Below are 18649 nucleotides of genomic sequence, written 5' to 3' on the forward strand. Positions count from 1 at the left end.
AACTTCGTGATCTGTTTCTGCAAGTGCTGTTATTTACTTGGTTCTGATCTCTGGGTCCGTGTGGAGAGAGCTTGGTTTAGACCCGTGTGCATCCGACACCGGGTGCATAACTTCGAAGGGGCAAGTGAAGAATGCAAAACGGCACTGTGCGTGTGAGGGGGGCTTTGCAATGGGCAGGAGGAGCGGCTGGGCTTTGCAACTGATGCTTGCACTAACTCTGGCGGTCTGGCTGTTGCAACTGAGTGCAAGCAAAGTGTGCAGCTCTCTAACTTTGCTGGCTCACTCCTTTCACACCTTCTCCACTCTACTGGGTCTGGGGACCCTGCAGGTGTCTCTGAAGCTCAACGGGGGCGGCCGGAATACTCAGGCCAGGAACACCTTCGGCTGGTTGAGGGTCGAGCCGCTGGGAGCCCTGGTGCAGGGGGTCTTACTCACCGGCCTCTGCTTCACCGTCCTGGGAAAAGCGGTGGAGAGCGTGTTGCAGCCACGCCCCGTCCGGCGCCCCGGGGTCCTGCTGGGGGTCGGGTTAACCAGCCTCCTGATCGACCTGGGTAGCTTTTACCTCTTCAGGAGAGACAGCAGCCCACAAGACTGGCCCTCTGCAGACATGGACTGCAAGCATGAAAACAAAGGTAAGATTTTACAGGATTTTTTTTTGGGTGGGGGGGGGGGTGTAGTTCATTGCTGTTACACTTTGGACAGTTTGGTACAAAAGTTAGAATTGCACCGCATAGAAACAGGCCATTCGGCCCACAGTGTCAAAGTCGAGTTTGTTGTCATATGCACAAGTACATGTCTGCACAGGTGCAGTGAAAACTTACTCACAGCAGCATCACGGGCACATAGCACCTGCCCTGCACTGATCCCGTTTACCCACATTAGGTTCGTAGACTTCAATGCCTTGGCATTCAAGTGCTTGTCTGGACGCTTCTTAAACGTTATGAGAACGTCTGTCTCCACCACCACCTCAGTCTGCACGTTGCAGATCCTAACCACCCTGTGTGAGAACCCACCCCACGTCCCCTCTCAACATCTCATCTTCATTCTATGCCCTCTTGTTTTGGACACCCCCATCTAGCCTATGTATTTTATATAAATCTTTCAGGTCAGCCTTCTGTCTCCTCTGTTCCAGGTTATCCAGTCTCTCCCTATCACTGAATTGCTCCAATCCAGGCTACATCCTGGTGAGGACCCAAGAGACTGCAGATGCTGGGCTCTGGAACATAAAACAAACCACTGGAGGAACTCAGTGGGTCGAGCAGCATCCATGGAGGCAAAGGAATTGTCAACGTTTCGGGCCGAAACCCGGTATCAGGACCGATGCAGGGTCTTGACCCAAAACGGCGACCATCCCTTTGTCTCCACAGAAGCTGCTGGACCCGCTGAGTTCCTCCAGCACTTTGTTTTATCGTCTTGGTGAGTCTCCTCTGCACCCTCCCCAGTGCAATCACATCCTTCTGACAGTTGGTGGGGTGCAGATCCGCATTTATATAGGACCTTTCTCCACTTCAGGGGACCCCACCAGAAAACTTTGAGCTGATGAGGCTTTGGGGTTGGGAGTGCACTGCCAGGGAGGTGGTTGTGGAGGAATAGTCGGGTACAGAAGGGTGCTCAGTCCGGTCTTGGAAAGGATACGCTGAGCAGGCAGGGGAGTGGGACTAACTGTAATACTCTTACGCAGAGCCAGTACGGACGCGACTGGCCGAATTGCCTCCTTCCACACAGTAAAACTGTTTATCATTCTGTAATGTGCCACACAAGGCAGCGACCTGTGTACAGCAAGATCCCACAGTGATATAATAATAACCAGAGATATGGTTTCATTGAGAGTTTTATTTTTCCCGGAATGGAAATATCAAATACTAGAAGGCATAGGTTTAAGGTGAGAGGTGGAAGGTTTAAAGATTTGCAGAGCACGTTCTTTCTCACAGAGAGTGGTAGGGGCCTGGTACATGCTGCAAGGGGAGACGGTAGAAGCAGATCTGATGTCTGAACCTGCACATGATTCACATCCCCCATATTCATGCCCGTCTAAAAGTGTCTTAAACACCACCATATCTGCTTTCATCACCATCCCTGGCAGCCCATTTCCAGGCACCCACCGCTCTATGTGCAAAGAAACCTGCCCCACACATCTCCCTTAAACTTCCCCCCTCTCACTTTAAATGCATGTCCTCTGGTTTTTGATATTTCTACCCTGGGAAAAATATTTTGACTGCCTACCCTATCTGTGCCTCTCATAATTTTATAGGCAAGGCATGCAAGGATACAGTCCTAATGCAGGCAAGTGGGGTTAGTGTAGGTGGACAAAAAAGTCGGCAGGGACGTGATAGGATGAAGAGCCTGTTTCTGTGCTGACTTTAAGCAATACTAGGTGTGAAATTACCCCTTCCTCCTCTCGCCTAGTCAGTTAGCTACTGCACCTCAGACACTGTGGCATTCCATTAGGACCGAAATGAGATAAGTGACCTGAATTTTGAGCTTAAGGCATAAGGTTTGAACCACAGACCATATGACTAACTGAGAAAGGACCACTAAATCTCCTTTACAAGGGTGGCAGCATAGAAAGGCAGAGTCCAGAAGTGGTCATTGCGCCCATCGTAGCCGCACTGTCTCTTTGAGAGATTTCTGATCAGTCTCACTCCTTCCCCATGACCGTACCAGGTCGACCAAGTACTCGCCCAGTCAGATTTCCATTTATAGCATCTTCTTCTGATGCCTTTTCTTGGAGTGTGTTCCAGATCACAGGTGGTGAGGAAATTCTTTTGTTGGTCTCTTATGTTAGTATCGCAGACTATTTATCACACTGCACTCTCCTTGTAACATGAGGATTTGCAGCTTGTGACTTCTTAAGAGTCTAGGACTTTATTACCAGAGGGTTTGAACACAGGAGGGAGGAAGTCTTCCTGCAAATGTACAGGGGCCTGGTGAGCTTAAAGAGAGTGCAGGAACCAGGGCCCAGCAAGTTTAAAGGGAGGGTGGGAACTAGAATCCCATGAGTTTGGCAAATTGGTTTATTATTGTCACATGTACCGAAGTACAGTGAAAAACTTGTCTTGCATATGATTCCTACAGATCAATTCATTACACAGTGCATTGAGGTAGTACAAGGTAAAACAATAACAGAATAAAGTGTTACAGTTACAGAGAAAATGCAGTGCAGGCAGACAATAAGGTGCAAGGTTATAACGAGGTAGATTGTGAGGTTCAGAGTCCATCTCATCAGACCAGGGAAACTGTTCAATAGTCTTCTAACAGCAGGATAGGAAATGGCCAAGGAAAAGTGCAAACTGGAGCCACAGTGAGTTTAAAGGGAGCCTGGGACTTGGTGTGGAGGCAGCGGAAACCGGTGGTTTTGAAGAATCAGATAGCAGATTATCGGAGTTTTGATGTATTTGGCCCCCATCACCGTCTCTCACAGCACCCAGCAGCAGTGTAACGAGCCGTGTCTGTCCCATGGATCAGGTACATGGATAGGAAAGGTTTAGAGATGGGCCAAATGATACGGGCTTAGATGGGCATCTGGGTCGGCGTGGTCGAGTTGGTCCAAAGGGTCTGTTCCTGTATTGTATGACTCTGAGTATCTGCTGAATACGGCAGGCCTGAGGGGGACCTCCCTGCAACCCAGACAGGCTGTTGGAATCTCGGCCCAGGATCTTAGGAACTGGCGGGTTGGTTGTGACGTCCTTGTGCCTTGCTGTCGTTACAGAGCTCCTCGGCGAGATGGTGACCAGTGACCCGGGACGGAGCAAGGGCTGGTGGGGAGAGGACCTCCAGGAGCCCGGCATGGTGGGTGAAGGAGGGCACCTTGGCTGGCAGAGGGCCTCCCCCCATGTGCTGGGGGATGCCCTGGGATCGGTGCTGGTGCTGCTGAGCGGCCTGGCCCATTACACCACCTGGCCGGCTTGCCCCGGGGGGCAGTGCGGCAGGGAGGAGGAGGAGACGGGCAGGGCCGGGCCCTACTGGTTGCTGCACCTGGACCCCGCCCTGTGCCTGGGGGTGGTCTCCAGGGCCCTGTGGATGGCCTGCCCCCGGCTGAGGGAGTCGGCGCTGCTCCTGCTGCAGGCCGTGCCCGCGGGCCTGGACGTGGGCCGGCTGCGGGAGCGGCTGCTGGGGGTGGAGGGAGTGGTGGCTGTGCATGAGCTCCACCTGTGGCGGCTGGCCGGCTGCCGGCTGGTGGCCACGGCCCACGTCAGGTGCCGGGAGGCGGGAGCAGCCAGGCGCATCGGTGCCCTCTTCCGGCGGGAGGGCTTCCTCGCCGTCACGGTGCAGCCAGAGCTCGGCGGGGGCGCGGCCCAAGGCTCGGGGTGCGAGCTGGCTTGCGGGGAGCACTGCGCCTCCAGGCTGTGCTGCTCGGGAGACAGGACCCAGCAGCCCCGGGAGGATTCCGTGCTGGCCGAGGTGCCCCTCCCAGCTTACACCGGCACTGAGTGCGAGACCACCGTCTAATGCCGCACAAGTGCACTTAGATGCACACACTTGTGTACAAACACGTGCGTGCACACACGCAGAGTACATATGTGGGCTAGTACATGCAAATTACCAGTGCACACATAGCTAGGCATGCATGCACAGAGGTGCACAGACAAGCATGTTTAGAGGCACAGACACAGTTGCATACACGGAGCCATGCATGCGTACACACACTCAGTTGCATGGAGGGAGGCATGCATGCACGCACACAGTAGTCCGGCCAGTTTCATCAATTCCTCATTAAACCAACAGAAAACTCAAAGCAGAAAAGTCCTAGTGTTGTACTGTTCTCCCAAGTAGTTCTGTTGGGCAAAGAGGAGAAACAGTTGCTCTGCTTTTCCTTAAATCACCCAGGCCATTCGGCCCCTCTTCTGTGCCAGTATTTCTGTTCCACAACAGTGCTACTCTCTCACATCTCCCCCATCATTTCCCTCCCATGACTAACCAACTCCCCCCCCCCCCCACCCCCAAGCTCCTCTCTGCTGCTTGCCCAACCCTTCCCCCATGGAAGTGAGCCCCCACCCTCTGGGCAGAATAAGTTAATGACTACCTTAGATGGATGGGGCCCTTGCTTTTGAACTGCCTCCCTCAAGCATCATTTTTAAACAGTGTAGAGCTCTGAACTATTTCCAGTGTCCCGAACCTGGTCTCACAAAGTTTCTGCCCGTGTTTGATCTGGCTTCCTCCGTCCCTTTTATCTCTCATCTGCATTCCCAACTTCCCTTTGGATTCATCCTTTACTATTTGACTGTTCCCTGTCAGAAGGCATGCCACAATCCACGCCTCCAGTTCTCCTCTTCATCACGAGGAGTTACAAGGTTGCAGCAGATGATTTAGGCTTTGTATTGACAACATTCTTCAGTTTCTGTGTTTGGACTTACTCTTGTAAAAAGAAACGACATGAACTACTTAAGCCCCCCACGTCAATCAAGGTGTATTTTAAGAAAGGAATTGGACAAGTCCTCTCCCAGGTGCCATTGTTATTTAGTCACTTTCAGGTGGAATTTGACACAAATTGAGAAGCAAGTTCCCAAGATGATTGGTTCAGCTGGGGGAGGTCTTCTACCCCACGTCGAGGCTTGTGGGCCCAACCTGCATGTCCACAGTACGCAAAGAGGATTGACATCTGAACACACCCACGAGGGCCCACTAGATATAGACTTGCATTTATACATAGCCTTCCACGACAAGCTCTCCCACTTTTACTGCCAATCTTCAGAGCATTTCATGTAAGACAGGAGCAGGACTCAGCCAGGTGGCGTGTTGAAGCAGTGCCATTGTTCAATAAAATCATGGCTGATTCGACCTTGCCCTCAGCTCCCTCATCATTCAAAAATCTGCCCTCTTCAGTCTTGAATATATTTAGTGACCCAACGGTCAGCTTCTGGGTGGAACCCCTCTCAACAGAAATTTGTCAGCTCCATCTGAATGGATGACCCCTTATTCTGAAACCAGGCCTCCCTGGATTTAGTTATCCCAGCAAGGTAAACATCCTCTCACCATCCATACCATCATAGCTCCCCTCCCTCACCCCCCCCCCACCACCACCACCAAAGAAAATATGTTTCAATATCTCCTCTTCAAGACGCCGAGTATCGGCTCAACTTTTCCTAAAACAACCTGTTCATCCCAAGAATCAACCTAGTGAGCCTTCTCTGAACTGTCTGCAGTGCAAGAACACAAGAAAATAAGAGGAGCAAGTCATGAGACCCCTCAAAAGCCTGCCCTAATGTCCAATGTGATCATGGCCGATCTATGCTGGCCTCAACTGTGCCATTTCTCCATTCTCCTCTATTCCTTGATCAAATATTTATCCACCTCCAATTTAAGTACTTCCAATCCAGCTTCTGCTGTCAGGACAGAGGATTCCAGAGATTCACTGCCCCTCTGCAAGAAAGTTCTTTGTACCTTGGTTTTAAAATGAATGGTCAGTCCCTTATCTTGTAGCTGTCCCCTTGGTCGCGAGACTCCCACGAATGAAAATATCCCAACGTATCCCCTTAGAATCTTATATGTTTGATTAAGGTCACCCCTCACCCTAAGCTCGAGGGAATACAGACCTAAACTATTGGTAGGGCAGCTCTCTCATCCCAGGTATTAGCCCGGTGAGTTTCCTTTGAACTGCCTCCAGTGATACTGCACATCTTTAAGGTGGTATTCCGAGTGTTTCCTCATCAACTGCAATAAAAACTTCCTTTAAAAAACACCAACCCCTTTGCAATGAAGGCCAAAATGCCATCTGGCTTCTTAACTACTTATTGGACCTTCCTGCCAGCTTTTTGTGATTCATGGACCAGAACACCCAGGTCCCCCCTGTACTTCGCCTGTTCATTCTCTCCTCACTTCAGTAACGACCGGCCTTTTGATTTCCCTTACCAAAGTGCATCACCTCACACATTCATCTGCGTGTCTTGTACCCACTCAATCTATAGCCCACTGCAGTCACACAGTCTCATCACAATTTGCCCTTCAACGATTTTCATATCATTGACACATTTGGAAACCTTACATACTGTTCCTTCCTCCAGATCATTTATGTAAATAGTGAACAATCGCAGGCCAAGGACTGACCCCTGCAATACTCCATTGGTTACCTCCTTCCAGTCTGAAAAGGACCCAATACCACCTTGTCAGTTTTCAATCCATTCTAACACACTTGCTCCATTACCGTGCGCTGATATTATTTACAATGCAAATGTATTCCCCAACTGAGAGAAAAAAACTGCAATCCTCCAGGTGTGCCTGTCCCCACACGGTGTGCCGTTGCAGCAATATTTCCCGAAATTTTATGGCCCATATTCCTCTTGCAATAGAGGCTGACGTTACATTTGCCTTCCCAATTACTTGGCACACCTGCTTGCTAACTCAGTGCTTTGTGCATGGGAACACTGATCCCTCACGTCTCTCTCCGTTGAAACGTTGTTCTGCTTTTCCGCCCTTCCAACTAAAGTGGATGACCTCACATTCCCCCACATCATCTGCCAGCTCCCCCCCCCCCCACCCATTCTCCAAATCCCTTTGCAGACTCATAACCTATTTCCCCGCTACCTTCCCACCATCAGATTTGGCTACAATGCTCTCATCCCCGTAACTCCATCAGCAACACTGCCTGTAAATAGCTGGACCCCACCACCGATCCCTGGGCCATCCCATTTGCTACAGCTTGTCAAACTGGAAAATGGGCCATTTACCCCAACTTTCAGTTTTCTGTTGGTTATCCAGTACTCCATTCATGCTAATACACTATCCCACAACAGAGCTCCTTCCTTCAAGTCACCTTTATATAGCACCTAATGGAATGGCTTCTGGAAATCCAATATACTAAGTCTACTGGTTCTCCCTTTATCCATTATTCATTTTCCAAAGAACTTTAATAAAATTGTTAAACATGATTTCCCTTTCACAAAACCACTGACTGATTATATTTTTGATTTTTTTTAAGTATCTGCAAATGCTTTAATAACAGATTCCAGCATCTCCCCCCCCCCCCCCCAATGGCAGACACCGATGGTTTCCTATCGTCTCCTTCCTTGAACAAGGGTGTTACATTTGTGGAACCTTTCTGAACCCACGTGTTTTGGAAGGTCACAACCAACACATCCACTGTATCTGCAGCCACTTCTTTTCAGATGCTGGAATGCAGGTGATCAGACTGAGGGGGCATCAGCCTTTCGTAACATCAGTTTACTTTGTATTTGTTCCTTGGTCGTGATTGTTTCAAGTTCCCGTCTCCCCTGATTTTCTAGTATTAAAGAGAGATTCCTTGCACCTTCAACAGTGAAGACAAATACCAAATATTTGTTCAAAGTCTCTGTCACTTACTGTTCCCCCCTCCATTATTAATTCACTTGTTTCAAAGTACAATCAACAATGTTTACTGTCATTATTTTGCATTTATATTTTTAATTTACTTGTAAAAACTTATTTTGCTACTTAATCAATTTTTTAAAAAAAATTATTCATACTTTGCTGGTTCCCAATCTTCTGACACTAATTTTCACATGTTGTAGAATTCTTCCTCAGCCCAAAGATCACAGTGCAATCTTTAAGTGTCACACAGGAAGAATGATCAAGGGCTGCTGCAGAATTATTTGCTCACTCCACAATTTTCACATGTTGTAGAATTCTTCCTCAGCCCAAAGATCACAGTGCAATCTTTAAGTGTCACACAGGAAGAATGATCAAGGGCTGCTGCAGAATTATTTGCTCACTCCAACTGATAGGCTTGGTCTAATCAATCTCCTCATGTGGCAAAGCCACCATCCCTAGGACTAATCTGGTGAATCTTCACCACACTCCCTCTAAGGCAGGCATGTCCTTTTTTGTTTGGGGTACCGAGACCCAAACAAAGTATTTTGGAGAAGGCACTCAATGCAGTGGCCAGACTTGGTCAATGTTAATGTGATGCTGTTCATTATCCAACTGAAGCCCCACTGTACGTAACAAAAACAATGCTGGAAGCAGCCAGCAGGTCAGATAGCATTTGTGGAAAGAGAAACTGGGTTCATGTTTCAGGTCCAATACCCTTTTGCAGAACTGGGAAGGAGACAATACAAGTTAATATTAAGTTGCAAGGGGGGCGGTGGATAAGATGATGAAAGTAGCTCTGATAGAGACCAAACAAGCTAACGTGGCAGTTGGAGGCAGATCATGTTTCTTTATCCATGTGGAGCTTTGCTAATAGCAGGCCAGGCTATACTAATGAGCCAAATATCACAGATGGATGACTGGCAGAAGTGACCAGTTCTGATACAAACAGGAATAGAAATTTACACAAAGTTGGAGAATTCTACACGACTACGTGTTAGGTTTGGGTTGTGCTGGGACATTGTAAATAAGTGCACTGAGATCTCCAGAAATTTCACAATTTAAAAGCATAACTATGAAGAATGATTTGATAAACTGGGATTATTTTGTTTAGAACAGAGAGCGAGACCATACTCAAAATGTATCAAATTAGCAGGGTCTTGATTAAATTGGAAAGACCCATTTCCCTTTGTAGATGAAAATGTGGATTTAAAGTTATTGAAGGATTCGAGAGGTCGAGGATGGGGTTACGGAGCTTAATGTCCAAGAGGGTGACAGAGGCAGAGACCCTCACCACATTTAAACACTATGTGAATGTGTATTTGGAAGACTGTGCATCCAAAATAGGGCTACAAATCAAGGTGGGTTCGGCCAGGCAGCTTTATCAATGAGCAAGTACGTGTTGGGCAGAATGGCCTTTCATGCCGTACATTGGTGGGGAGGGTACTTTTGGGCTGTCTCCAGGGCGATGGATGGCTGCTCCAAGAGGCAGCCACTTTAATCGAGCCAGGCTTGGAGAAGTGTACAAGTCAGAGAGGTTTAACTAGGAGGAGGAGGATCAGGGAGAAGTAAACTCTTAATCCAGGGACCAATTTTACTTCAGATGAACAAACTGCAGATGCTGGAAATCTGTGGGGATAAAATAAGATGCAGAAAACATTCAGCAGTAATTGGGGGACACAGAGGCAACACGTCATCAGAACCAGGCAATTGAAAGAAACTAAAAATGAAAAATAAAGAATCTGCAGGTGCTGGAGACCCGAGATAAAACAGAAGAGGCTGAATCCACTCATCAGGTCAGGAAGCATCTGTGGAAATACTGAGTTAACATTTCAGGACTCAATGTAGACTTTGTTTATAAGTGGGGATGAACCCCAGACAGGCCTGGATCTGGTTGAATGACAGGAACAGGTCAAGCTCGTCACAACAGATCGCAGGCAGGGGGAAGGGACTGTTAGACAGGGCATTGTGTTGCAACCCCAGTCCCATCGAGCTCGGGGAAAGACTGTTGAAACTGGCAAAAAAGAACCAACTACAACTCAACCATCAGATTTCACGCTTTTAATAGTAATGTGTACAAGATAGAGAAAGGAGACAGTGGTCACAGAACGCAGAGGAGACACGTCATGAATACAGATGAAGAAACCTCTTTAGAAAGACAAATACAAACAGGTTTAGATTATTCTTTTAAAACACAAATAAAACGCTTTCTACAAACATTTTCTTTTTCTACAGTGTAGTTGATATGAAAGATTTAAAGACTGGATTATAAAATACCCTGGACTGTGCTGTGAACTAGAGAAACTAGTGCCGCAAGTGTGGGAGGCATTTTGTCCATTTTAGAATGGAGGGAAAGGGGGGAGCGTGGGCAGGAGAGGGGGGGCACCCAGTGATGATTGGCAGAGGTGAGACAGGAGCCATTTCCTGTGAAAGTATTCTTTAGAACAACAGTTATGCTCAAAGCAATGTTGACGTGGGGAAAGGCATTCCCAAAGCAGGGACGGCAGAGTACAGCTCCTGCTCCACTGTCCTATGACAAGTTCCCAAGGAAGAGACAGTATGGGGTAGATGCAGAGTAAATCTCCCTTTACACTATCCTGCAACACCTTCCTAGGGCAGGGACAGACTGATGCTGTCCTACAGCTTGCCTCAGCTCCAATCTTCTGTTGCCAGTCTCTGGCCATCACCAATGAGCATTGCTGATGAACACTGGGTTTGTACTAATAAGCCAGTGCCCACCTGGACCACAACCTCCCAGTTTCCTCACCAGTAAACCTTAACAGTCAGCAGAACAAGGAAGTTTCCATTTCACCTGCAGGGATGCACCTCCATTCAAAAGGTGAGCTTGGTAGTTAATCCTACCCACCCGCATTCCCTCCTTTGCAAGGGGTAACAGCCCACTCACACCCATGTTGTGAATCTGGTGGGCAGGAAGAGAAGCAATTTTCTTTTAAAGCCAACCGTTCACCCAAACAAAAGCAAAATCACAGACACACTTGGATAATCCAGATTCTGAAAGTTACCTCATCCAGCAATGAGGAACAGGTTCCTTACTCCCAACCACCAAGAGTTCAGACACTTTCTTGCCGCCATTTCACATTTGAAATGCTAATTTTGAATGAATTGTATTTTTTTCCTGGGGATTCAGCTTACAAAGAGAATGGGGTTAAAACATTCTGGTGGCAGACATTTTGCAAGGAATCTGCCCTCCAAAAATGTCTCTTCTCAATAAGAGACTGAAGTAAAAACTGCCCACAGAACAGTTTTTATAAAAACCATAAACAACGAGAATAAAAATAATTCAAAAATCATCCCAATCCACTGGGTTCATTGTGGCTGAGGAAAGAACAGGTAGCCAAAGGAAACAGTACGAACAATTTGCCATCTCACGGCTTGGAGGTAAATTGGTAAGCACCCATTGTCACTTCCTCACCCCCCCCCCCCACCCCCCGATTAAATTGTCGCAAAGTCAATATTAGCAATGGAAAAATAGTTTTTTCTTCTTTACTGCAGTATAAAATTTATTATAAAAGGCAGGGTACCAATTGGTACGTTTGGGCCCATTTAACCATGGCTAGAGAGAGACAGACAGACAAGTCTGGAACAGGGTGGGCAACTATAATTTAGTGTTGAGATCAGGAAGCATTTCTAATCCTTGGGGTGTTTGGTGGGGGGGGTGGAAAGAGGGGAAGTGCAAGGATAAACTTAAATTTCAACACCATCCAAGCCACATTACTCCCCGTTCATTCCACTAAGTGATGAATGAATGCCAAATGTACAGCTCTGGACGAACTGCATCAGGGAGTGCCCAGACATGGTCCTGTGTGGCCAAATTGCATGGCACCAGGTAGTCAATGGGAAGCCCAGCCCCAGCTCAGACTCCTTGTTGCCCCTCGAATGCCTGGGGTGTGGGGGGGGGGGGGGGGGGGGGGGGGTGTGGAAGGCAAAAAGTGGAGGAGGGGAGAGGAATTTAACGCCCCTGATGGGGCAGCGCTGGGCTCCTGTACCACTCGGCCCCTCCACAGGATGTCCACAGCGGCCCTCCAGACAAGCCCCGCCCCCTACCGCCGAGGAGGAGGTACTGCGGCCGCCGGACGTCCCTGGGGCCGCCAGGCGCTGCTCCCCAGCCACATCCGAGCTGAAACCGGCTGATCATTCCTGACTCACCCGCCCAGCGAACGACCAACGTCAGAAGGGAGGAAGATTCCCTCTCCTCTTCCTCCTCCAAGAGACCGCGTCCCCCTTCCCACCCTCAAGCCGCGTTCGACTCGTGCGAGGGGCGGGGCGCTGGCGGCAGGAAGACAGCGGTGACGGAGATTGGGCGCAGGCACGGATGGCGGGGAGACGGCGCCGGCAGCAGGAACGGAGAGTGGGCGCAGGCGCAGAACGACAGCACGGTCGGCGGGGACGGGGAGAGGTGGGCGGGGTGCCGGCAGCACGACGTCCCACACTTGCCTGAAGCACCGAGCCCTAATTCACCTGCGTGGAAAGAGATAGGGAAAAAAAAAATAAAAAAATTTATATAATTTTACCTCAGACCCAGCCCCACCCACCCCCTCCCCCCCAGGAAGGAGTTAGAACAGCGACAGTTTCCTCAGAGGAAAATTCTAGAACAGTCGACAGAACTACCGAACAAGTGGGGGGGGGGGGGGCAGGGAAGCCCCCAGCCTCCTCCCACCCCACAGCCACCTTAGGCCCGCTCCCCACGGATGCGACGGGCCAGCTGGATGTCCTTGGGCATGATGGTGACTCTCTTGGCGTGGATGGCGCACAGGTTGGTGTCCTCGAAGAGGCCGACCAGGTAAGCCTCGCTTGCCTCCTGGGGGTGGGGGTGGAAACAGAAGGGAGATAAAAAGAGACCATGATTTAGTTGGGGTTCAGGGCGATCAAAGTCAAACATACACATTACAAGGAGTAGGCCACTCGGCCCCTCAATCCTGCTCTGCCACTTAAGATCGTGGCTGATCCAAATTGTAGCTCAACTCTGCATTCTGGTCTAACACCAGTAACCTTTCAATCCTTGCACATCACGTAACAGTATTACAGCGCCAGCGACCTGGGTTCAATTCCGTCCGCTGTCTGTAAGGAGTTTGTACGTTCTCCCCGTGTCTGTGTGGGTTTCCTCCGGGTGCTCCGGTTTCCTCCCACATTCCAAAGACGTACGGGTTAGGAAGTTGTGGGCGTGCTATGTTGGCGCCGGAAACGTGGCGACACTTGCGGGCTGCCCCCAGAACATTCTACGCAGAAGATGCACTTCGCTGTGTTTCAATGTACATGTGACTCAAAGATATCGTATCGTATCAAGAATCCATCTTAAAAATACTCAAAGACTCTGCTTCAACCACCCTTTGAGGAAGAAAGTTTGAGACTTACCACCCTGAGAGAAAACATCCATCCTAAATGAATGACCCCTTATTTTAAAGCTACAAGCTAGTTTCGATCCTAACCTCTGGCACTGTCTGTCTAGAGTTTGCACCTTCTCCCTGTGACAGTGTGGGATTTTACTTGGATCCTCCAGTTTTCTCCAACCTCCCAAAGACGTGCTAGCAAGTTATTTGGCTGCTGTAAATTACCCCAGGAAAATCAGAGGTGGAGTTACCAGACACGTGGGAGAGGATGAGTTAGAGGGAACGCAAGGTGAGGAATAGGTTTGTCGGGAATTAGCGTTGACTCAATGGGCTGAACGATCCATGTTGTAAGAAGAGATTAGAAAACAATGCTCCCCCTAGTTCTAGATTCTCCCTCGAAAAGAGACATCTCCACATCACCCTATTCAGAGCCCTTATGGGGACAACTGACTTGCTCTTTCCCAAACTGTTGAGATTTACAATGCAGGATGGGGTCAATTTGCTTCAAGTCAACTAAGATAATGGAGCTATTTTGGTTACCGCCGTTTACTCACTCTCAGTCTGACTCAACAGATTACAGGTTCGCTTAAGTGACTTCCAGGTGAGTGGAACATTTGACAGTGGAATGGGGTGTGGCGGGTGGCTCCCTTGCTTCTGAGCCCCTCTAAAAGCCATCTAGCTGCCTAAAGTCAAACCTGCATCTCCTATGACTATAGTGCGAGGGAGACACTACTGCAGCAAGGTGTGGCTGCCACCTTATGTTCTTCCAAGTCAGCCAGTGCCACCAACCCCCGAGATCCCGGATATCCATCTGCACCAGGGCCGCTGTACACAGGCCACCCATCAGCAAAGGCACATCAACAGGATCTGCTGATCTGCCAGACAGCAAACCTGTTTACTTTATTGTGCCAAAAGCTTGCATTCTGTGCTCTCCCCAGGACATGTCAGAAGTGATCTCATGCAGTCACCCTCAGTGATGAGCCCTCCCCTCCTTCTTTCCAAAACACCCCCTTCAAGGTGAACTAGGATGCTCAATGCACCCACAGCATAACCCAAACAGCATTTTTTTTTAAATTAGAGAAACAGGACCGCAGACGCTGGAATATCGCGATGAAAACACTGATGCTGGAGGAACTCAGCAGGCCAGGCAGCATCCGCGGAGGAAAGCAGGCGGTCAACGTTTCAGATCAGGACCCTTCTTCAGGACTGAAGATAGGAAGAGGGGAAGCCCAATATATAGGAGGGAAAAGCAGAGCAGTGATAGGTGGACAGAAGAGGGGAGGCGGGGTGGTCATAAAAGGTGGTGATTAGGTAGATGCAGGTAAGAGATAGGTAGGCGCAGGGGAGGAGGGGAGAGCAGATCCACCAGCGGATGGGTCAAAGGCGAGGAGGGGAAAAAAGGGGTAGAAAAAGAGGCTTAAAAGCGAAGAAAGGAAGAGGCATAGTTGGGGGGGGTTACTTAAAGTGGGAGAATTCAATGTTCATGCTGTTAGGCTGCAAGGTTCCAAGATGGAAAATGAGGTGCTGTTCCTCCAATTTGCGCTTGGAATTCTCCTGGCAGTGGAGGAGGCCGAGGACTGACATCAGTGATAGTGTGGGAGGGGGAGTTGAAGTGACTGGCAACGGGGAGATGCGGATCGCGGTTACGGACAGAGCGCAGATGTTCTGCGAAACAGCCACCTAGTCTGTGTTTGGTCTCACTGATGTAGAGGCGGCCATACTTGGAGCACCGAATGCAGTCGATGATATTAAGGGAGGTGCAGGTGAATCTCTGTCCCACCTGAAAGGACTGTTTGGGTCCCTGGATGGAGGTGGTGTAGGGACAGGTGTTGCACCTATGGCAGGGGCAGTGGAAAGTCCCCGGGGTGGGAACGGGATGGGTGGGGGGAGGGATGGAGGGAGGGAGGGAGGAGTGAACTAGGGAGTCGTGGAGAGAGCAGTCCCTACGAAAGGCTGAAAGGGGTGGGGAGGGGAAGATATGCTTGGTGGTGGGGTCCCATTGGAGATGGCAGAAGTGGCGGAGAATGATGTGTTGGATATGTAGGCTGGTAGGATGAAATGTGAGGAGAAGGGGTTCTTATCCCTGTTGGGTCTGGGAGGGTGGGGGTGAGAGCAGAGGTGCGGGAAGTGGCAGATATGCACTCTCGACCACTGTCAGGGGGAAGCCACAGTTAGTAAAGAAATTGGACATCTCAGATGTCCTGGAGTGGAAAGCCTCATCATGGGAGCAGATGCGGCGGAGGCAGAGAAACTGAGAAAAAGGGATCGCGTCCTTGCAAGAGACAGGATGGCAGGAGCTGTAATTGAGGTAGCTGTGGGCATCAGTGGGTTTGTAGAAGATGTCGGTGGATAATGAATCTCCTGAGATGGAGACGGAAAGATCGAGGAAGGAGAGAAAGGTGTCAGAGATAGTCCCAAGTGAATTGGAGAGCAGGGTGAAATTTATGAAACTGTCGAGTTCCACATGGGTACAAGAGGTGGCACCAATGCGGTCGTTGATATAGTGCGGAAAGTTGAGGAATGGGGCTGAGGTAGGCTTGGAACAGAGACTGTTCAATGTAGCCAGTGAAGAGGCAGGCGTAGCTGCGGACCATGCTAGTGCCCATGGCTACACCCTTTGGTCTGTAGAAAGCGAGAGGAATCAAAAGTGAAGTTGTTCAGAGTGAGGACAAGTTCAACCAAGCATTTTTTTTCCTTTTTAAAATTGGTACATGGATTTTGCTGGCATTTAACATTCATCGCTAATGGCCCCTTGAACTTGAGGCAATTGAGAATTATATGTAGACTAAAATAGGCAAGGATAGCAGACATTTGTAAATCAGATCAGATTTTACAAACAACTGGTAGTTTCTGAAACTATTTTTTTAAATTCCAGATTTATTCAAATACTTAAATTTAACGTTCCCAGCTGGTGTGGTGGGATTTGAACTATTGTCTGTGGTCCAGAATGCTGGCTGCGAGCCCAGCACCTTGACCACTATGCTGCTGCAGTTGGGCATGTTTAATTCCCAGCTGCACATCTCAGCCAACAACTGCCTGCTAGGATCACATCAAATGACAGCAGAGCCTTGAAAAGCCTTGGTTCAGCAGATCCCGATACTCTGGGGGAACAGAGTTATCCACAGTTTTGCTCTTTGAGAGGAAGCAGGATGCCTTGTCGGAGGAGAGACCCCATGCCCTGGCCAGTCCCCCACCAAAAATGGATACCAGAGAGATAGTCCACCAAACCTGAATGGGAAGATGCAACAGGTGGGGGATTTCATCAATGATCTCTGAATTCAGTTTATTTTACAAAGTTGACCAGAAATGAAGACAAGAGCAAGTCCTTGCTCTGTCTACCACACATATAAACCACCCCCTTGCCTAGAGGACACACGAGAATCAGAATCTTCCTTGATAACCTCTCAACCAACAGGGGACTATGGCCTGCCCAAGAATGGGTTGCCTAGTTCCCACCCCATGGGAATTTATTCTGTACCTGGAGGGCACCGATTGCTGCACTCTGGAAACGTAGGTCCGTCTTGAAGTCCTGGGCGATTTCACGCACCAGGCGCTGGAAGGGTAGCTTGCGGATCAGCAGCTCAGTCGATTTCTGGTAACGGCGGATCTCTCGCAAGGCCACGGTCCCCGGCCTGGAAAGATGTACAGAATGGTAGATGTGCACTTCAGAAAGCAACCAGCAACACAAGTCTAATCAAAACCCAAAGCCATCGTGGCATCTGCAGGATATCCCAGCCTCTCCATACTGTAGAAGCTAGATTCTAGCAGCTGCTTGACTGAAATGGGATGGAGCAACAGTTATCATAGAAATTTTTTTCTGCCAAAAATTAAGCCTTTTTGGGGCAATCCTACATCCCCAGCGGGTCACGGTTTTTCAAGGACTCATCCAGGGGTTCTTTTAGTCAATGAGTTCTGAACCCCACTACTATGGATGAAATTTCTTTCCTCATCTCCCTAAACCTAAACCCCTAGTTACAAACTGCTCTGGTGAAACAAATAGGTCCTTCCTCCTTACCCTGCCCAGCCCTCTCAATCTTAAAATACCTCAGTTAAATGTCCCCTCAGTCTTCTGTGTCCCGAAAAAAGAATCTAACCTGTGCTAAACTTCCTTCATAATTAGAGTTCTCCAACTGGCAGCACAGCTGTGAACCTCCTCTGTGGTGCCCATGAACCCTCCGTGTGGTGCCCAGACCTGTACCCAGTACTGCAGCTGTGGCAATACTGATTTTATAAACTGGTCCCACTTGACCTCCCACTCTTGCATTCTGTGCCCCAGCCAAAAGACAAGCATCCCGTTTGCCCTTCTAACTGCCTTCCATACTGTTCCCATTACATTGTTATCTCTGAACAAATATTCCAAGATCCCACTGTTCGTGTGTAAATCTTAATATCTTGCCTAGATACAGTGGGCCAATGTCCCTACCTTTGGAAGTATGAGTTATCCTGTATTCCCGACACAAATATTAGCTCCCACTTCTCTGGCCTGAACTGCACTTGTCACTTTTTGAACAACAGTGATAAACTACCTGCAGCTCAGACCGTTTTATCAACAAATGCAAACAATGGCTCCTCCAGTTAAGTCATTCCAAGTGACCAAGAGTTAGAAAGCATTTGCTAGGAGGTCACAAACTACAAGAAGGATTGCAGTGTCTCCCAGAACCTCTGAGAGGGAGGGGCGTCCCTTTCTATTGCCCAGGGGTGGCACTGAGCAGGTCTGATGCTTTTCCTCTCACGTAACTGATCGCTGCCCAGTGTCTGAGACCCCAAATCAAATCCAGACAAGACTTACCTGTAACGGTGAGGCTTCTTGACACCCCCGGTGGATGGTGCACTTTTACGCGCCGCTTTAGTAGCCAGCTGCTTGCGAGGGGCTTTGCCACCTGTAGACTTACGAGCTGTCTGCTTGGTACGTGCCATATTCCACCTTCAGTACACCGCACACCTTCCTGGTACAGGCATAAGAGGAGGGAGTTAAAGAACCAAAGCATCATTGACACTCCCCCCTCCCCTCATCCCAATGT

General features: G+C 49.1%; 2 protein-coding genes across 4 annotated transcripts in view; one reads left to right on the forward strand and one right to left on the reverse strand.

Annotated features, from left to right (window-relative positions):
- Positions 1–11731, forward strand: LOC127587106 (zinc transporter 1-like). Its single transcript, XM_052045328.1, has 2 exons — positions 1–632; positions 3710–11731. Exons 1-2 carry the CDS (start codon positions 170–172, stop codon positions 4447–4449), a joined length of 1203 nt encoding a protein of 400 aa, XP_051901288.1. The 5' UTR covers positions 1–169; the 3' UTR covers positions 4450–11731.
- Positions 10327–18649, reverse strand: part of LOC127587107 (histone H3.3A) — a 19611-nt gene continuing 11288 nt past the window's right edge. For all 3 annotated transcript variants that reach the window (XM_052045331.1, XM_052045332.1, XM_052045330.1), the window contains 3 exons: positions 18418–18574; positions 17107–17260; positions 10327–13099 (listed from right to left, as the gene is read on the reverse strand). In XM_052045331.1, coding sequence (XP_051901291.1) covers positions 12971–13099; positions 17107–17260; positions 18418–18545 — 411 coding nt within the window. In that variant the 5' untranslated portion in view covers positions 18546–18574 and the 3' untranslated portion in view covers positions 10327–12970. The remainder of the gene's footprint in view (positions 13100–17106; positions 17261–18417; positions 18575–18649) is intronic.

This window comes from Pristis pectinata, chromosome 38 (assembly GCF_009764475.1).
Source record: "Pristis pectinata isolate sPriPec2 chromosome 38, sPriPec2.1.pri, whole genome shotgun sequence".
NCBI lineage: Eukaryota > Metazoa > Chordata > Chondrichthyes > Rhinopristiformes > Pristidae > Pristis > Pristis pectinata.